The following is a 12,961-nucleotide window of genomic DNA, read 5'->3' as shown; positions in this document are numbered from 1 at the left end:
TGATAGGATATGATGTCAAAAGTTAGAACATAACTTAGGATCTTGAGAAAAATGAAAAACAAAAATTACATAAAAAAAGAAAAATTTTATCTAATTTGTTTTTTTGGACCGAATAAGTAATTTTATTGAATTTCAATACGACACATAGATTTTATTATTAGTAATAAATATAATGGTTTACTATTAACAAGGAACCTAAACTAATGAAAATTTGATTTCAAATATTGTATATGATTATCATAGATTACCAAAATATATTGCTATTTATGAGGATATAATATTGATTATTAGTAAATCGTATAAATTTAATAAATATACCATGAATATTGAATGAATTTCTTGATTCATAGGGGTAAAACGCGCTTTTATATGATTTAGACAGAGAATTTATGAGATGTAAATAACACAATAAAGGTTTATATTGAATATTTTCTAAAAATAAATCGAAATTATAAAAAACAATACATTTATTCATTGAAACTACTTGGACAAATATGAAACAAGCATTCAGGCAATACTTTTGAGACTTCAACGCATCTGATAATTTTTATATAACTTCACCTCTTATGCTTAGAGTGGAGGTATTGAGATCGTATAAGTATAGATGAGCTCACATTCAGATATGATGTGTGAACTTCTGTTTTCACTGCAATTTTGAATCAGAATAAACTCAAAACAAGAATAAAATGATATACTCACTCTCTAAATGTGTTCGAGATTTAAAGTTGTATGAATAAAACGATTCATCTTTCGAAGCCTCCATTTAATGAGAGACTTCGAAAGATGAATGTATTCATGTAGATGAAATACTATATATGACCATGTGTGATACTAAAGATATCAAAATGTTCATTTTTAAGTGCAATAGAAGGGTTATCTCTCGTAAAATCTCAATTTAAGGAAGATTTAGAAAGAACTCCTTTCCTAAGTAGATAGTGTGTGGTTTCTGTCTTTTGGTTGATCAGGAACTATGAAATTAAGTCGGACAGAAAGAAGTTCTTTCCAAAACAGACTCCAAATGAGTTGTTCGAAAAGAACTTCCTTCTGTATATGGATAATTGTAGTTACCGCACTGAAGTATGTGATTGTGATGATGGAGTTCTCGATAAATCTAAAATCGGATTAAGATTAATTGAAAACTCAAGTAATTCTTTGAAATCTTGTGTTGTCTGGCACTATAATAACCAAAGAATGAGAATATTATGTTGAATGATGAGTACGTGTGCTCGGCATTCGCCGAGCGAATTGAGTTTAACGTACTATGAAAAGTGACAAATTTGGGCTTTTTTTCCTAGGGTTATGATCTCTTCCTTTCTGCTCAATACGACAGAAATGAAAGAATGAATTTGTACTCCCTAATTGATTACTACAATCTGTATCTATCTTTAACATAGAATTAGCTGCATTGTGATTTATACTCCAGAATTATTCAATTTAAGATCAACCTCGTAAATTTTAATCATATTGCACCAATACTCCTACGTTGAGATAAGAACATGATTATACATACCAAAGCCCCATATTAAAAATCAAAATTTAGCACCTCCATTATGCAACCACATTATTCGTCGCAAATAAGTATATTTACGCATATTATGATGCATATTCACACAACTCGTATACATGAAAAGTTATTAAAATCAGACAAAATTATTGCAATAAGGAAAAAAAAACAACTTTATTATATATGTTAGTAATGAATTACAAATATTTCTACAAAGAATGCTCAATACTTCATATAATCTTCGAATATTTCTTATTACAAGTTAATACATTTTGACTCGAACATGATAAACAAAAGCCGACACGCTGATTACTACATTTATGAAAATATAGTACGTTTCCATTCATCTGTTTACTTGTTTTTGTTGGAATAAAATCATTTTTTTTTTCTTTCATGAAATAAGAATTTTGCTGCGAAAGCAATATCTCTAACAATAATTAATACATTACGTCAACTCTGGAATGAGTATTTATCAAATATGATATCAAAATCAAAATTAGTTGTTTTTTATGAGTAAAAACGATGTAAATTGATTATTTGACTAATTATCAAATACTTTGATTTTCCAAATTTTTTTCGAAATTGATTTTTTCATGTGAAAATTCAAATTGTTTAATTTCATTTTTGAAATTTTGAATTTTTTTTGGAATTTTGAGTTGATCAATTCAGCAGAATTGATAATGCTATTGCTTTAGGGCATACCACAAGGTGATGAATAAAAGGTGAACATTAACAAATTATTTTAAATCACAAATATCATCCTCATCAACTTTAATTCTAAAAAGAACTGTACTGAATTATGAAAATGCATGATTTACATTATTAAAATCTTTGAATGAAAATAGTACAAGATAAGTTTTTATTCATTTTTAATTAGATTTAAACGAAAAACTACTCCATATTAAAATTTAAGTCGAGAAATCGTATTTTGTTCTTATTTGTTAGCATTTTGTAGACATTCTAATCTTGAATTAATTTGTTACATGATATTATTAACAAATTTAACTGAAAAAATATGTTAATATGGAATAAACCATGATTATATAAGCTATCAATGCTATATATACATATGTAAAAGATTCATATTAACTCAATTAACAAAAATGATAGATTTTCATAAAGGTTCAATCTAGGTTCGTCCGAAAATTTTGATTTTTATATAGAAGACATAGTTTCATATACATAATTAAATTTTCAAACAAATTTGATCATACCATTTATTAAGCAGGATAGTATATTAATTACTATCAGTATAAAAATATAAAAATGATTATATTTAATTATTGCATAATTTAGTCAAAGAGTTATAAGCCTCAAGTGATCGTTATCACCTTCAATGCACGTATACTTTATTGATTCATAGATATTTAATCTATGTTTGACATGTTGTTGTCGTCATTCGTTTTGTTCCCATTCTTCCTAAGTTAGAATTAGAGAATACACCATCCACATCATCTAATTTGGTCCTCAGCGATAGATTGGTTCATTTTGGAGGAGTCCCATCAGACAGTTTTCGAGCACCAAATATCAAATTTTAATGTATACAAATCTTTAGTGATTTATAATCAGTTCCTAAGTTAGCAATTTAAATAGGTATTGAAAATCGAAATTGTGTGAATTACTCTCAAATAACTCTCACTCAATCAATATATTTTTATTATCGGGTGTGTTATTGAAGTGGGTAATATATGAAATGAAAATTTAGATGATTTATAAATTGAATGCTTCTTAATGAGTTTTTAAAAAGAATAAATTTAATTAATTTTACATACATATTTTCTCTAAAAATTAGTGATTCAGCGGTTAAAATTGAAAATTGAAGTTTTCAATGAAAATATCAAAATTGACTAAAAAATTGTAATCAAATTATAATGGCATATTTAAATAGAATACTAAAGATTTTCAAAAAAATTTTATGGGAAAGTTTATCAGCTTCAATCGATATTTAAATGAGTTATGGTTTCTTTTATGTATATATCTGTTTTTTAAAATTACTCATAACAAAAAATCCAAACCGATTGAAAAGTCCGACCATTTAAATCAACAATGCGACCACATAAATCGTATCGTCTTCCCTACATTGAATTTATATTTCAGTCAATAATTCTAAAAACATATTTACTTTTTCATTCTTGTTGCAATATTAACCTTACCTGTTATAAAAAAAATCGGTTACTTTATTTTTGTGAAAGATTTGATCGAGCTTCAATATAAATAACTATGCAAATATGATGTAGATATCATTTTAATTATAAAATTTTTCTGAATCAGTGCATTCTTCGGAATGATTATTCCGGAAAATAATTATCAGATCAAAAAAAAAAAAAAAAAAAAAAGGGTAGTGGGGCTTCCAGGGGCTGCGCCCCTTCTAGCCCCTAAAAAACCTAGAGGAGAACTAAAAAATTATATAGTAAGAAATTAAAGTTTTTATTCGATAAGAACGACATCGCTATCGTTTTCTTCTTCCTCCTCCTCTTCTTCATAGTCAGTATCTGATGGCTCTTTGTCAGCCACATGACCAGCAACAAATATTGAGACAAATTGTTTCTTTGGTTTTGTTAGCAGGAACTTTTGATGGTCGTAGAACACGAATTCTACATTTTGAAAATGTTGTGCTGAGTATTCTGTGAAATGGGAAATTGGAATTGGTTCTCCCATGCCAAAACCAGCAATGGACGCGAACAAAACATCGTCTTCGACTCTTGCAGGTTTGTCAATTGCAACAGTAGTTATTATGTGGGGTTTTCCTTCACATCCTGCAAGAGATTGTACATGATAGATTGCTTTTTCTTCTCCCTCAGGAACTGAAAGTGTGAAATGGAATGAGAGTTCTCCATATTCATTTGCTTCTTCGTAATAGTTGTATGTTGTAGGATACACCAATTGAAATTTTCCTATTCTTGTTTCCCTCAGGTGTTGTCTATATTGCTTGGGAAAACATAAAATAAATTGCTCTATAGCTTGTGTTGCTATTAGATTGGTTGTAACTGGTAATTTTGAGGCGAAAAGGTCTACAAGAACACCGGGATTTTTTATGTCGTTTTCAATTGGTTTAACAGATTCTATGACTTTGTTAAACATTTCACTATAATCTGTGTTGTCTTCGACCCCCCAATTGTTAAGAAGTTTATACAACAATTTCAGTCTTTTCATGGCGTATTTTCTTTGAATGGATTCGGGTAGCGAGAGGTTACAGTCGTCGGTTTGTGTTTCGTTACTCGAATATTGTTCAAGAGAAATTAAATCTTGAAATTGTGCTCTTGTTAACATACTTGTAGAACTATGTGAAACTTGTTCTGGTGCTGGTTGTAAATCTGTTTCAGATGTTTCTGTTGTGTTTTGAGAAGAAGAAGAACTCAAATTGTTGGACAATTTGTCTTGAATTGTAGAACTATGTGAAACTTGTTCTGGTGCTGTTTGGACAACTGTATCTGTTGTGTTTTGAGAAGAAGAACTCAAATTGTTGGACAAATTGTCTTGAATTGTATGAGGAAGTTGCTTTGGTATTATAGGAGGTCGTAAGGGTTTTGAGAATGGTGAGACATAAGTTGTAGGAACTTTAACTGCAGAGGTAGTCGACGAATTGTTTGCGACACTTTTTCTTCCTTCCATTATGAAAAATAAACTGTTTTTTTCGGACTACTCATAGAAAAGTTTAAAATAAACGGTTTTTACCAACGGAGACCCCTCTATTTTTTTATTTTATTTAATAGTTACCGTTGGCAAACCGTTCCATCTCAAATATTGAATGAACTATAAACGTTTTTTGTTTTCTATATATACTTTTTTGTCCAACGGTAAAACTTTTTACACAACGGTTTTTGAGAGTCGTCGCGTTGACTTTTTTGTAGAGCACTCAAAATAGTATAACTTTGTCCGGACAAGTAAGGGTCTATCGTCGCTACAGGAAAAGTTACAGGCGTTCCAAGGAAGTATACTTTGAGAAGCCTTTTCCCCTTATAGAATGAGATAGGACGGTTATTTTACAAAACTGACAACACTTTGACCGAGTAGTTTTTTGTGCTGAACAAAAGTGTCATATAAACATCTGTCAAAAACCGCTTTTTAACTTCACTTAAAATGCCACGTAAGCTACGTAAGAATATACGTAAGAGGAAGGGAGCATTGAAACATCCAATAGTAAAACTAACACACACAACAGTTGCAACAACAAATGATGAATGACCCCACTATGTTGCAACAAATGTCAAGCAACCCTATGCTTTTAAACCGAGTTATTGGTGCACAGAGTGGAGGTTTAAGAGCGGCACTTTTAGCGAAAATGGCAGGCTATGGTGGAGCTGCAGACGGAACAGCTTATAACCCTCAAAGTCAAATGAATTTGAGTTCACTCAAAAATCAAATAACAGATGTCAAAAAGTCAAACATAGACATACAGAAACAAATAAGTGAAAACGAAAAGAAACTAGAATATGACAGACACACAAAGAAACTCAATGAGTTAAACGTAGAGAAAAAGAAGAAAGAAGAACAACTGAAAGAACTAAGTACAGAGGAATATGCGAAAAAAGTGTCAGAAAAAGCAGCAGAAGTAGCAAAAATGGAACAAGATGTTATAAATTTGAAAAACCATACTACTCAATATAAAGTACTGAAAGATGAAGAGATAAAACAAAAAGCCCTGAAGACATATATGGATAGCGATGAGTATAAAAAAGAAGTTGAAGCAAATGTAAAGGCAGAAAAACTTTTACAGTTGCAAAACCAAACCGTACAGTATGAAAACTTAGCACAAGAAAGTAAAAATAACGACGCAGCCATGCAAAAGGCAATGAAAAGCGCAGAATATATAAAAGCTAATAATGACTGGTTAGATGCCCAAGCCAACGCTAAAGCAGCCCAACTTATAGGGTCAATAAGGACAAAAATACAAGCGGATGAAGACAGTTCAAATGAAGCTTTAATGAATGCTGACTTTAAGAACGCCTTCGAAGCTCTTCATAGTAAGGTGAAACTAGTGAACGACTTCTCATCTGGAAAGAAACTGAAGTCTGAAGGTTTCGACAACGAGTTAAGAGAAGTAGCACAAAATATGACGAAAATAACAGATGCAGCAACGAGACAGGCAGTTCAAAGTGCCTATGACGCCGTTAGAGCAACTGTTGTGGAAAGTCAAGAAAAAGAGTTACAACAGACCAAAACAGACCTAGTAAATGCTTTCTTAAGAACGAAAAGTCAGGTAGGACATTATGCTGCAGATGGAACATATGTGCCAGCTGGTGGAACTTATATACCACCAAACCCTCCAAGAGAAGCACCTGCACCAGGACTACCTAAAACATTTACATCGTCACATGGACACAGACACAGGCATGCACCAAAACCAACAGTTCAAAACACTGCACCAAAACCAACAGTTCAAAACACTGCACCACAACCAACAGTTCAAAATCCAGCACCACAACCAACAGTTCAAAACACTGCACCACAACCAACAGTTCAAAACACTGCACCACAACCAACAGTTCAAAACACTGCACCACAACCAACAGTTCAAAACACTGCACAGCAACAGCCACAAACAGAGCAAGGACATAAAAGAAGTAGAGAACAAGGAAACCAAGAATTCTTAAAAATGCTTAAGGAAGACTATGGTTACCCAGATACTCTTGACTTTAGTGACAGATATAAAGAAGCTATTAGAAAGTTCAAGGAAGGAAATACTGACCCGAACCTATTTAGCTTTATGGTTCAGCACCAAATGCGATATAATTTCAAACCTGGAAAATACAAGCTCGCTAAGGGATATGATTTAATAGCATATCATCCAAATGACATGGATGAATTTACTCCGAGATATTTGGTGTCAGAGATAAATGATAATTCAACTATCTTCATGAAACGCGTAAAAAATAGAGACGGAACGAAAGAAGAAAGGGTTATGAATGCGGATGACTTAAATAGGGAACTTGTTAAAAACGGTCTCGGAATATATGAAATGCCAGCAGATGAGGTACAAGAAACTCCACAGGAAGAAGTTCAGATACAACCAGACATGGAAGAAATAGTTCAGCAACAACAGCTAGAAGAGCCTGAAGGAAACGAACAAGTCCCTCCTTTGGAAACTAACTTCACAGAACTAGATGAAGATTTGGAACAGCCGAAAAATCTTGACCCTCAACAAGAGTATGCGGAGAATATGGAATCTTTCCAAGAGTCTAAGAAAAATTCGGCTGACATAGTAGAAGAATATCGAAAAATGTTCGCCGACATACAAAAGACTCCAACATCAGATGAAAATATTCAGCATAGAATGGAAGAACTGAAAGAAAGTGTACGCAAATACAACAATCCTTTTTACTTACGACCATATAACGTTCAATCTTTGGCTGAACTCGGTGAAAATAAAAGGTTAAATTTCAACAAAACATATAGAAATGAAACATTGTTTAAAGTTCATTCAGAACCTAACCAATATGGAAACAAACCTACTTTTGTTTCTGCAGACTATGGAACTACAATGAGATGGGGTCATAAAGCTAATCCGGATAGGTGGTTCATAAACTTACAACCACAATTCCAAGAAGTTGTAGACGCAATGGAAGTGAATGGTGAACCAGATATAGCTGGTATTTTCAGCGCGGCTTTAATGCCATTGAAAGATATGAAACATGCAGATATTTTGGACCAGTATGAAATGAACATGGCTGATGGAAATATAACACCTGACGTTCTAGAACATTTATCTCAAAGAACTACACAGAACCATAGAGATGGTATATTTGGTGAAGAGTTTAGAAAGAAAGTTAGGGAGATAGAAGGAAGAGAACCTATTGTACATGACCTTGCAAACGAAAGTTTACAAAATGTCATAAAAACTTACTTTGCAGACAATGAACTGAGAAGGGATGAATATTTAAGAAAACTCAAATGGACAGTACCAAATGAAATGTTAGTATTGAAAAACATGTTCCTTGACAAAATAAAACCAACTACAGAAATAAATGACGCAAGACTGAAACATTGGGTAAAAGCTTTCCCATTCACAAAAGATATTATTGGTAACATGGAAAGAAAACCAGAATGGCTACAAAAACATATATTTGGAAACGAGCTTATTCCATATGGACAAGCTCTGTTTGAAGAGCTTGAACCGGAAACTCAGGAAAGAGTCATGCAAACAATACGCGAAGACTCAAATACAAACTATGACAAAATCTTTCTAGGATATAGGTTACCTGAGATGGGCGACCAGAGCCCAAAGGCAAAAAGGACATGGGAAATTTACAACATACTAGGTGAACATGAGGCAAAGATGCAACAACTTGAAGCAGAGGGCAAGTTACCAAAAGCGACACCAAAGAAGAAGAGAAGAGTAGAACAAAGTGAAAGTAGTGAAGAAGTAACTTCATCTAGTGAAAGTAGTGGCAATGAAGGAAAAAGAAGAGTTAAAAACTCAGTCAGGAAGAAAGTAAAGCTTGGTCGAGTGGGTTCTATTATGACACATAAATCCAACTATTCTATATTTTTACCCATATGAAATGTACGCCGCTCAGAATATAACGCCAACAGTTTTGGATGCCATGAACGGAAATGTTTCCGAATGGTATAACGAATGCGACAATGCCATTAGAAGGTCAGAAATAGTTCCTGGAACTTACGAATATACAACTGCTGTTTCTTATGGAAACGTAGGTGAGTTTGGAGAAGGTTCTTCAACAACAGTAGATATTGCTTGCGACAGGTTTCATATTATTTCTATTGACAACTCATTCTTATACGTGGAACAAGACATTGAAATAAAACCTTCTGCCAAGTTGTCTGACAAGAAAGGTTGCAATGGAATTTTCTATGTCGGATACCAATATGCTCCAGAAGTTTTCATGGGATATAAGATATATTCTAACTCTGACTTAGTTCAAACAGTAACATGGGCAAACTATGAATGGTTCGCTTTGAGAAACTCAGTACAACCACAAGCTAGAGAACAAACAGACCAGTATGCAAATATTGAGAAAATAAGAAGACTTGACCCTAACGTTCCAGGAGTTTATGTTAACCTTTCTGGACAAACTGCAGCAGCAGTAACCAAAGTAAAACTGAAACTTAGAGTTCCTTTGTCATCTTTCCTCATCTTCAGGTTTTTAAGATACTTGCCAAACTGGGCAGGAAAAATTTCTATCGAACTTACTCCAAGCAAAAATAACTTAGTCATTGCACCAACACAAGACCCATTCACTATTACAGACGTAAAGGGAACAAATCAAACGTCATTCGCCGAATTTTGCAAAGACAAAGTTGACTTAGACTTTGGTTTCTCAAACTTCAACAATGAAGTAAACTATTATTTCAATGCTGCTGGAACTGCTTGGGACCCAGTTAAGTTCACATGCGAAAAATTTGAATGCAAGAGAATAGAAAGCAGACTTGCAGTCTATATGTTGGACCCAGATATTTCAAATGCTTTAGCTGCCAAATATATTGCAGTTCCACTTATGTTCCCTATACACCAAATATCTGTCAAAGACTTTGCAGGTGAAGTTGGAAACCAAAGTGCTGACCCAGGTGCAAGAACAGATATTGCTTTAACAACTGCAATGAAACATGCAGATACTATGTTTGTACTGTTCAGACGAACTATAAATGACTATTCTTGTTTCTACAACCCCGGTATTAAATATCATATAAACATAGATGGCAAATATTATCCAAGAGAAGAATATTCTACAGTTGAGGATATGAGGTCATACAACTTGACATTAGATGCTATGAACTTTAACAACAACTTCACAACAACCATTAACCCTGAAATGCAAAGTTCTATTATGCCATATGTGAAAGTATGGACTCATACAGGAGGTCAAAAAACTCAATATACAAATGGAGACCGTTCAAACTTTTGGCTTGGCATTCCATTTGCTGACTCAGAAGACTTTATGGGTGGTATTTCAACTGTTGGTACTGTACAAATACAATATACTGGTGACAGAGACGGTCCAGATGAACTGAGAGCAAAGAAGTTTACAAAACCAATAGCACTTTTCACGGAAGATGCTCTTTTGAAGATTCGTTCGATGAAACCTGCTGGGGCTCCTCAGATTGGCATAACGACAGCTTCCATCGAGCAGATTTTGGCAGCAGGTCAGTAAGTTGTTCTTGAACTGACTTCTCTCCGTCAAATATTGACAGTACGCCAGTTTTGACATAATATTGTAAGATAAACTTACCTTTAGAAATATCTGTAAGTTTTGTTGTTATATTTTTGTCAACGTCAAGAACTTTCACCATTTCAGTTATACCAACTTTCTTTGCTTTATGAAAATATTTTGGTTCAGCAAATATTGCTATTCTATAACATTTACCATTGTTTGTATAAAGAACTATTCTGTCAATGTATTTGTATTGTTTGTGTGTGTAAACTTTGTTCTGCTTCAATTCGAAGAGATACTCGAATACGTCCATCTTTTTATTCTAAGTAAAATGTCATTTCCGAAAAATAGAAGCGTGAGTGTTTCAAAAGGTTTAATGGCGGTGGCAGATGTGAAGTTAAATTCACCAACTCAAACAAACAGTCAAAGTGTTGTTGTCAATGTCAAAGACAGAGATGTTGAAGTGGGGAAACCATACGAAGACGAAGATGGTATAACAATTGTTCCTGTAAAAGAACAACCAACATATCCTGAAGTTAGCAGAGACTTAAGTTCTGTTGCAGATATTCGAAACGACTACCAACAACTGAAAGACAAACTTCAAACTCAGGAGAAGATTTGTCAAGCTTTAAGTATAATGTTAAACTTGGTCGAACACAACCCTGTAAAAGTGAACTCATATGTCATTGCACCTCATGAAGTTTTGAAAGAACTATTGAAACTTTTGACAGAGGCAGACGATATAAACATCAAAGAAATAGAACCCGACATTAGTTGCTGTGGTGTTTCATATAATGTCATTGACAAGATATACGTTATGAAAGGAGGTGAAACGTTGAACTTAAAGTATAGTTTCCCAGACGTCATAAAAATATTTGACGACCACAACATTTCATTAAAATTTATTTGCTAAGTAAAAATGTCAAAACTTCTTGAAAGATGTTTGAAGAAAAATAATATAGACTTTATTTCATGTAAAGGACTTTACACACTTTTGAACGATATGAAAGACCCTGTTTTGTTTGTTCGTGTAGACAAAGGAAAGTTCTATGTCTTTACAAAATATTTGAACTTCTTAGACAGAGAACTTCAAGAAACGCCATGTGAAAGTTTAGATGAAGTTCTTCTCCACTTTCAGAAAAACTTTTAAATATATATAAATGGCAGAAGATATAATGGTTTATACTATTACGACTAAAAACCCTGAGTCATATAATTCTATAACAACAAACTTACAAAGTCCTCAAGGACGATATTGTAAACTAACTTAAACACAATGACGACTAAAGCCTGTTTTGCTCTTTTGACACCAGAAGACTTTATTGTTGTGAATGGTAAAAAATACTCCTTTGAAGATACTTACTCAGATATACCACCAACAGGTTTTGTTGACTTATTTAATACTTTAAGTACGGGTGTAACATGTGCTGCAACTAGAGCAGGTTTCATTATGTTTGGATGTCCGACTGAGTTTACTATAAACGATATGAGCTATAATACAAAACTTATTTCTGGTTTTTACTACCAACAGTTTCCTATAACAGGAAAAGGTGTCATACAAGGAATGTCTATTCCATTGACATTAAGCACACCAATCTTATATATTGTTTCAAACTTAGGTTCAAAGTGTTATTCGAATGTCGACAGAAACTATTATGACCAAAAGATACTTATGCGTATAAACAATACTTTCTCTGCTGGTTTGCCTATTGTTCATTCGAATGCAGAATTTTCAACCTTAGTGAACTCAAACACTTTGGCAAGTATAACGTTGACATTAGTTGACGCAAACTTTGTTCCTGTAAAACTTTTATGTCCTATGTATTTGTCAATGACGGCAGAAAGTTTCGAATTGGAAGATGCAACTGGTGAAAGTATTGTATTACAAGAACAACTTCAACAACAAATAGCTCAAGAACAACAAATGCAACAACAAAGTCAAGAATAAAAAAAATATTTTTTTTATTTTTATAAAAATGTACAGAATAGATGTTTCAGATTTTTATGACTTCCAAGCATTCAGAAATATGTGTCCATTTCGAGACTATAACAAAGCAGTCGAGAATTTGAAACGTTTAGTCATTTATGTTGACTCTGCCCCAGAATGTTATGTCATGAAAGAATGGGATGTTGTCTTTAACAAACAAAAGCAACAATAGTTTCAGAACAAGAATGTAGACAGAAACTTAAGAAAATAAAAGTCGTACAAGTTGGCATGAAGATGTTAGATGCTTGGGATATCTTATTGTCAAAGTTAGAAGATTTTTCAGTTCGAGGTATAAAGTTCTATACACCTTCTCCAAACTTCTATTCTATCTTCACTGGATATAAATACGAACAAGTAGAA

At 33.1% G+C, this 12,961-nt stretch overlaps 5 protein-coding genes and 1 pseudogene across 6 annotated transcripts, besides 2 other annotated features; 5 read left to right on the top strand and 1 right to left on the bottom strand.

Annotated features, from left to right (window-relative positions):
* Positions 1–1,212: 1,212 nt before the first annotated feature.
* Positions 1,213–1,260: a mobile genetic element.
* A 2,671-nt stretch (positions 1,261–3,931) lies between these two features.
* On the bottom strand, positions 3,932–4,876 carry TVAGG3_0175070 (attachment subunit-related family; the record flags this gene model as incomplete). Its single annotated transcript, XM_051225440.1, has 1 exon — positions 3,932–4,876. One exon carries the CDS (start codon positions 4,874–4,876, stop codon positions 3,932–3,934), a length of 945 nt encoding a protein of 314 aa, XP_051110426.1.
* A 708-nt stretch (positions 4,877–5,584) lies between these two features.
* TVAGG3_0175060 lies at positions 5,585–6,184 on the top strand (annotated as a pseudogene). Its single transcript has one exon. A coding segment is annotated over exon 1 (600 nt).
* Positions 6,185–7,100: 916 nt separating this feature from the next.
* On the top strand, positions 7,101–8,074 carry TVAGG3_0175050 (protein of unknown function, DUF4106 family; the record flags this gene model as incomplete). Its single annotated transcript, XM_051225439.1, has 1 exon — positions 7,101–8,074. A coding segment is annotated over one exon (974 nt), but the record flags the coding sequence as incomplete, so codon positions are not given.
* Positions 8,075–8,129: 55 nt separating this feature from the next.
* Positions 8,130–8,844, top strand: TVAGG3_0175040 (protein of unknown function, DUF4106 family; the record flags this gene model as incomplete). Its single annotated transcript, XM_051225438.1, has 1 exon — positions 8,130–8,844. A coding segment is annotated over one exon (715 nt), but the record flags the coding sequence as incomplete, so codon positions are not given.
* Positions 8,845–9,060: 216 nt separating this feature from the next.
* Positions 9,061–12,961: part of a mobile genetic element that runs on past the window's edge.
* Positions 10,991–11,527, top strand: TVAGG3_0175030 (protein of unknown function, DUF4106 family; the record flags this gene model as incomplete). Its single annotated transcript, XM_051225437.1, has 1 exon — positions 10,991–11,527. The coding sequence occupies one exon, from the start codon at positions 10,991–10,993 to the stop codon at positions 11,525–11,527; it is 537 nt and encodes a 178-aa protein (XP_051110423.1).
* TVAGG3_0175020 (uncharacterized protein) lies at positions 11,891–12,562 on the top strand (the record flags this gene model as incomplete). The annotated part of the gene is made up of 1 exon (XM_051225436.1): positions 11,891–12,562. The coding sequence occupies one exon, from the start codon at positions 11,891–11,893 to the stop codon at positions 12,560–12,562; it is 672 nt and encodes a 223-aa protein (XP_051110422.1).

Source organism: Trichomonas vaginalis, chromosome IV (genome assembly GCF_026262505.1).
Source record: "Trichomonas vaginalis G3 chromosome IV, whole genome shotgun sequence".
NCBI lineage: Eukaryota > Parabasalia > Trichomonadida > Trichomonadidae > Trichomonas > Trichomonas vaginalis.
The sequence above is the reverse complement of the archived record's forward strand: the minus strand, read 5'-3'. Positions and strand labels throughout refer to the sequence as shown.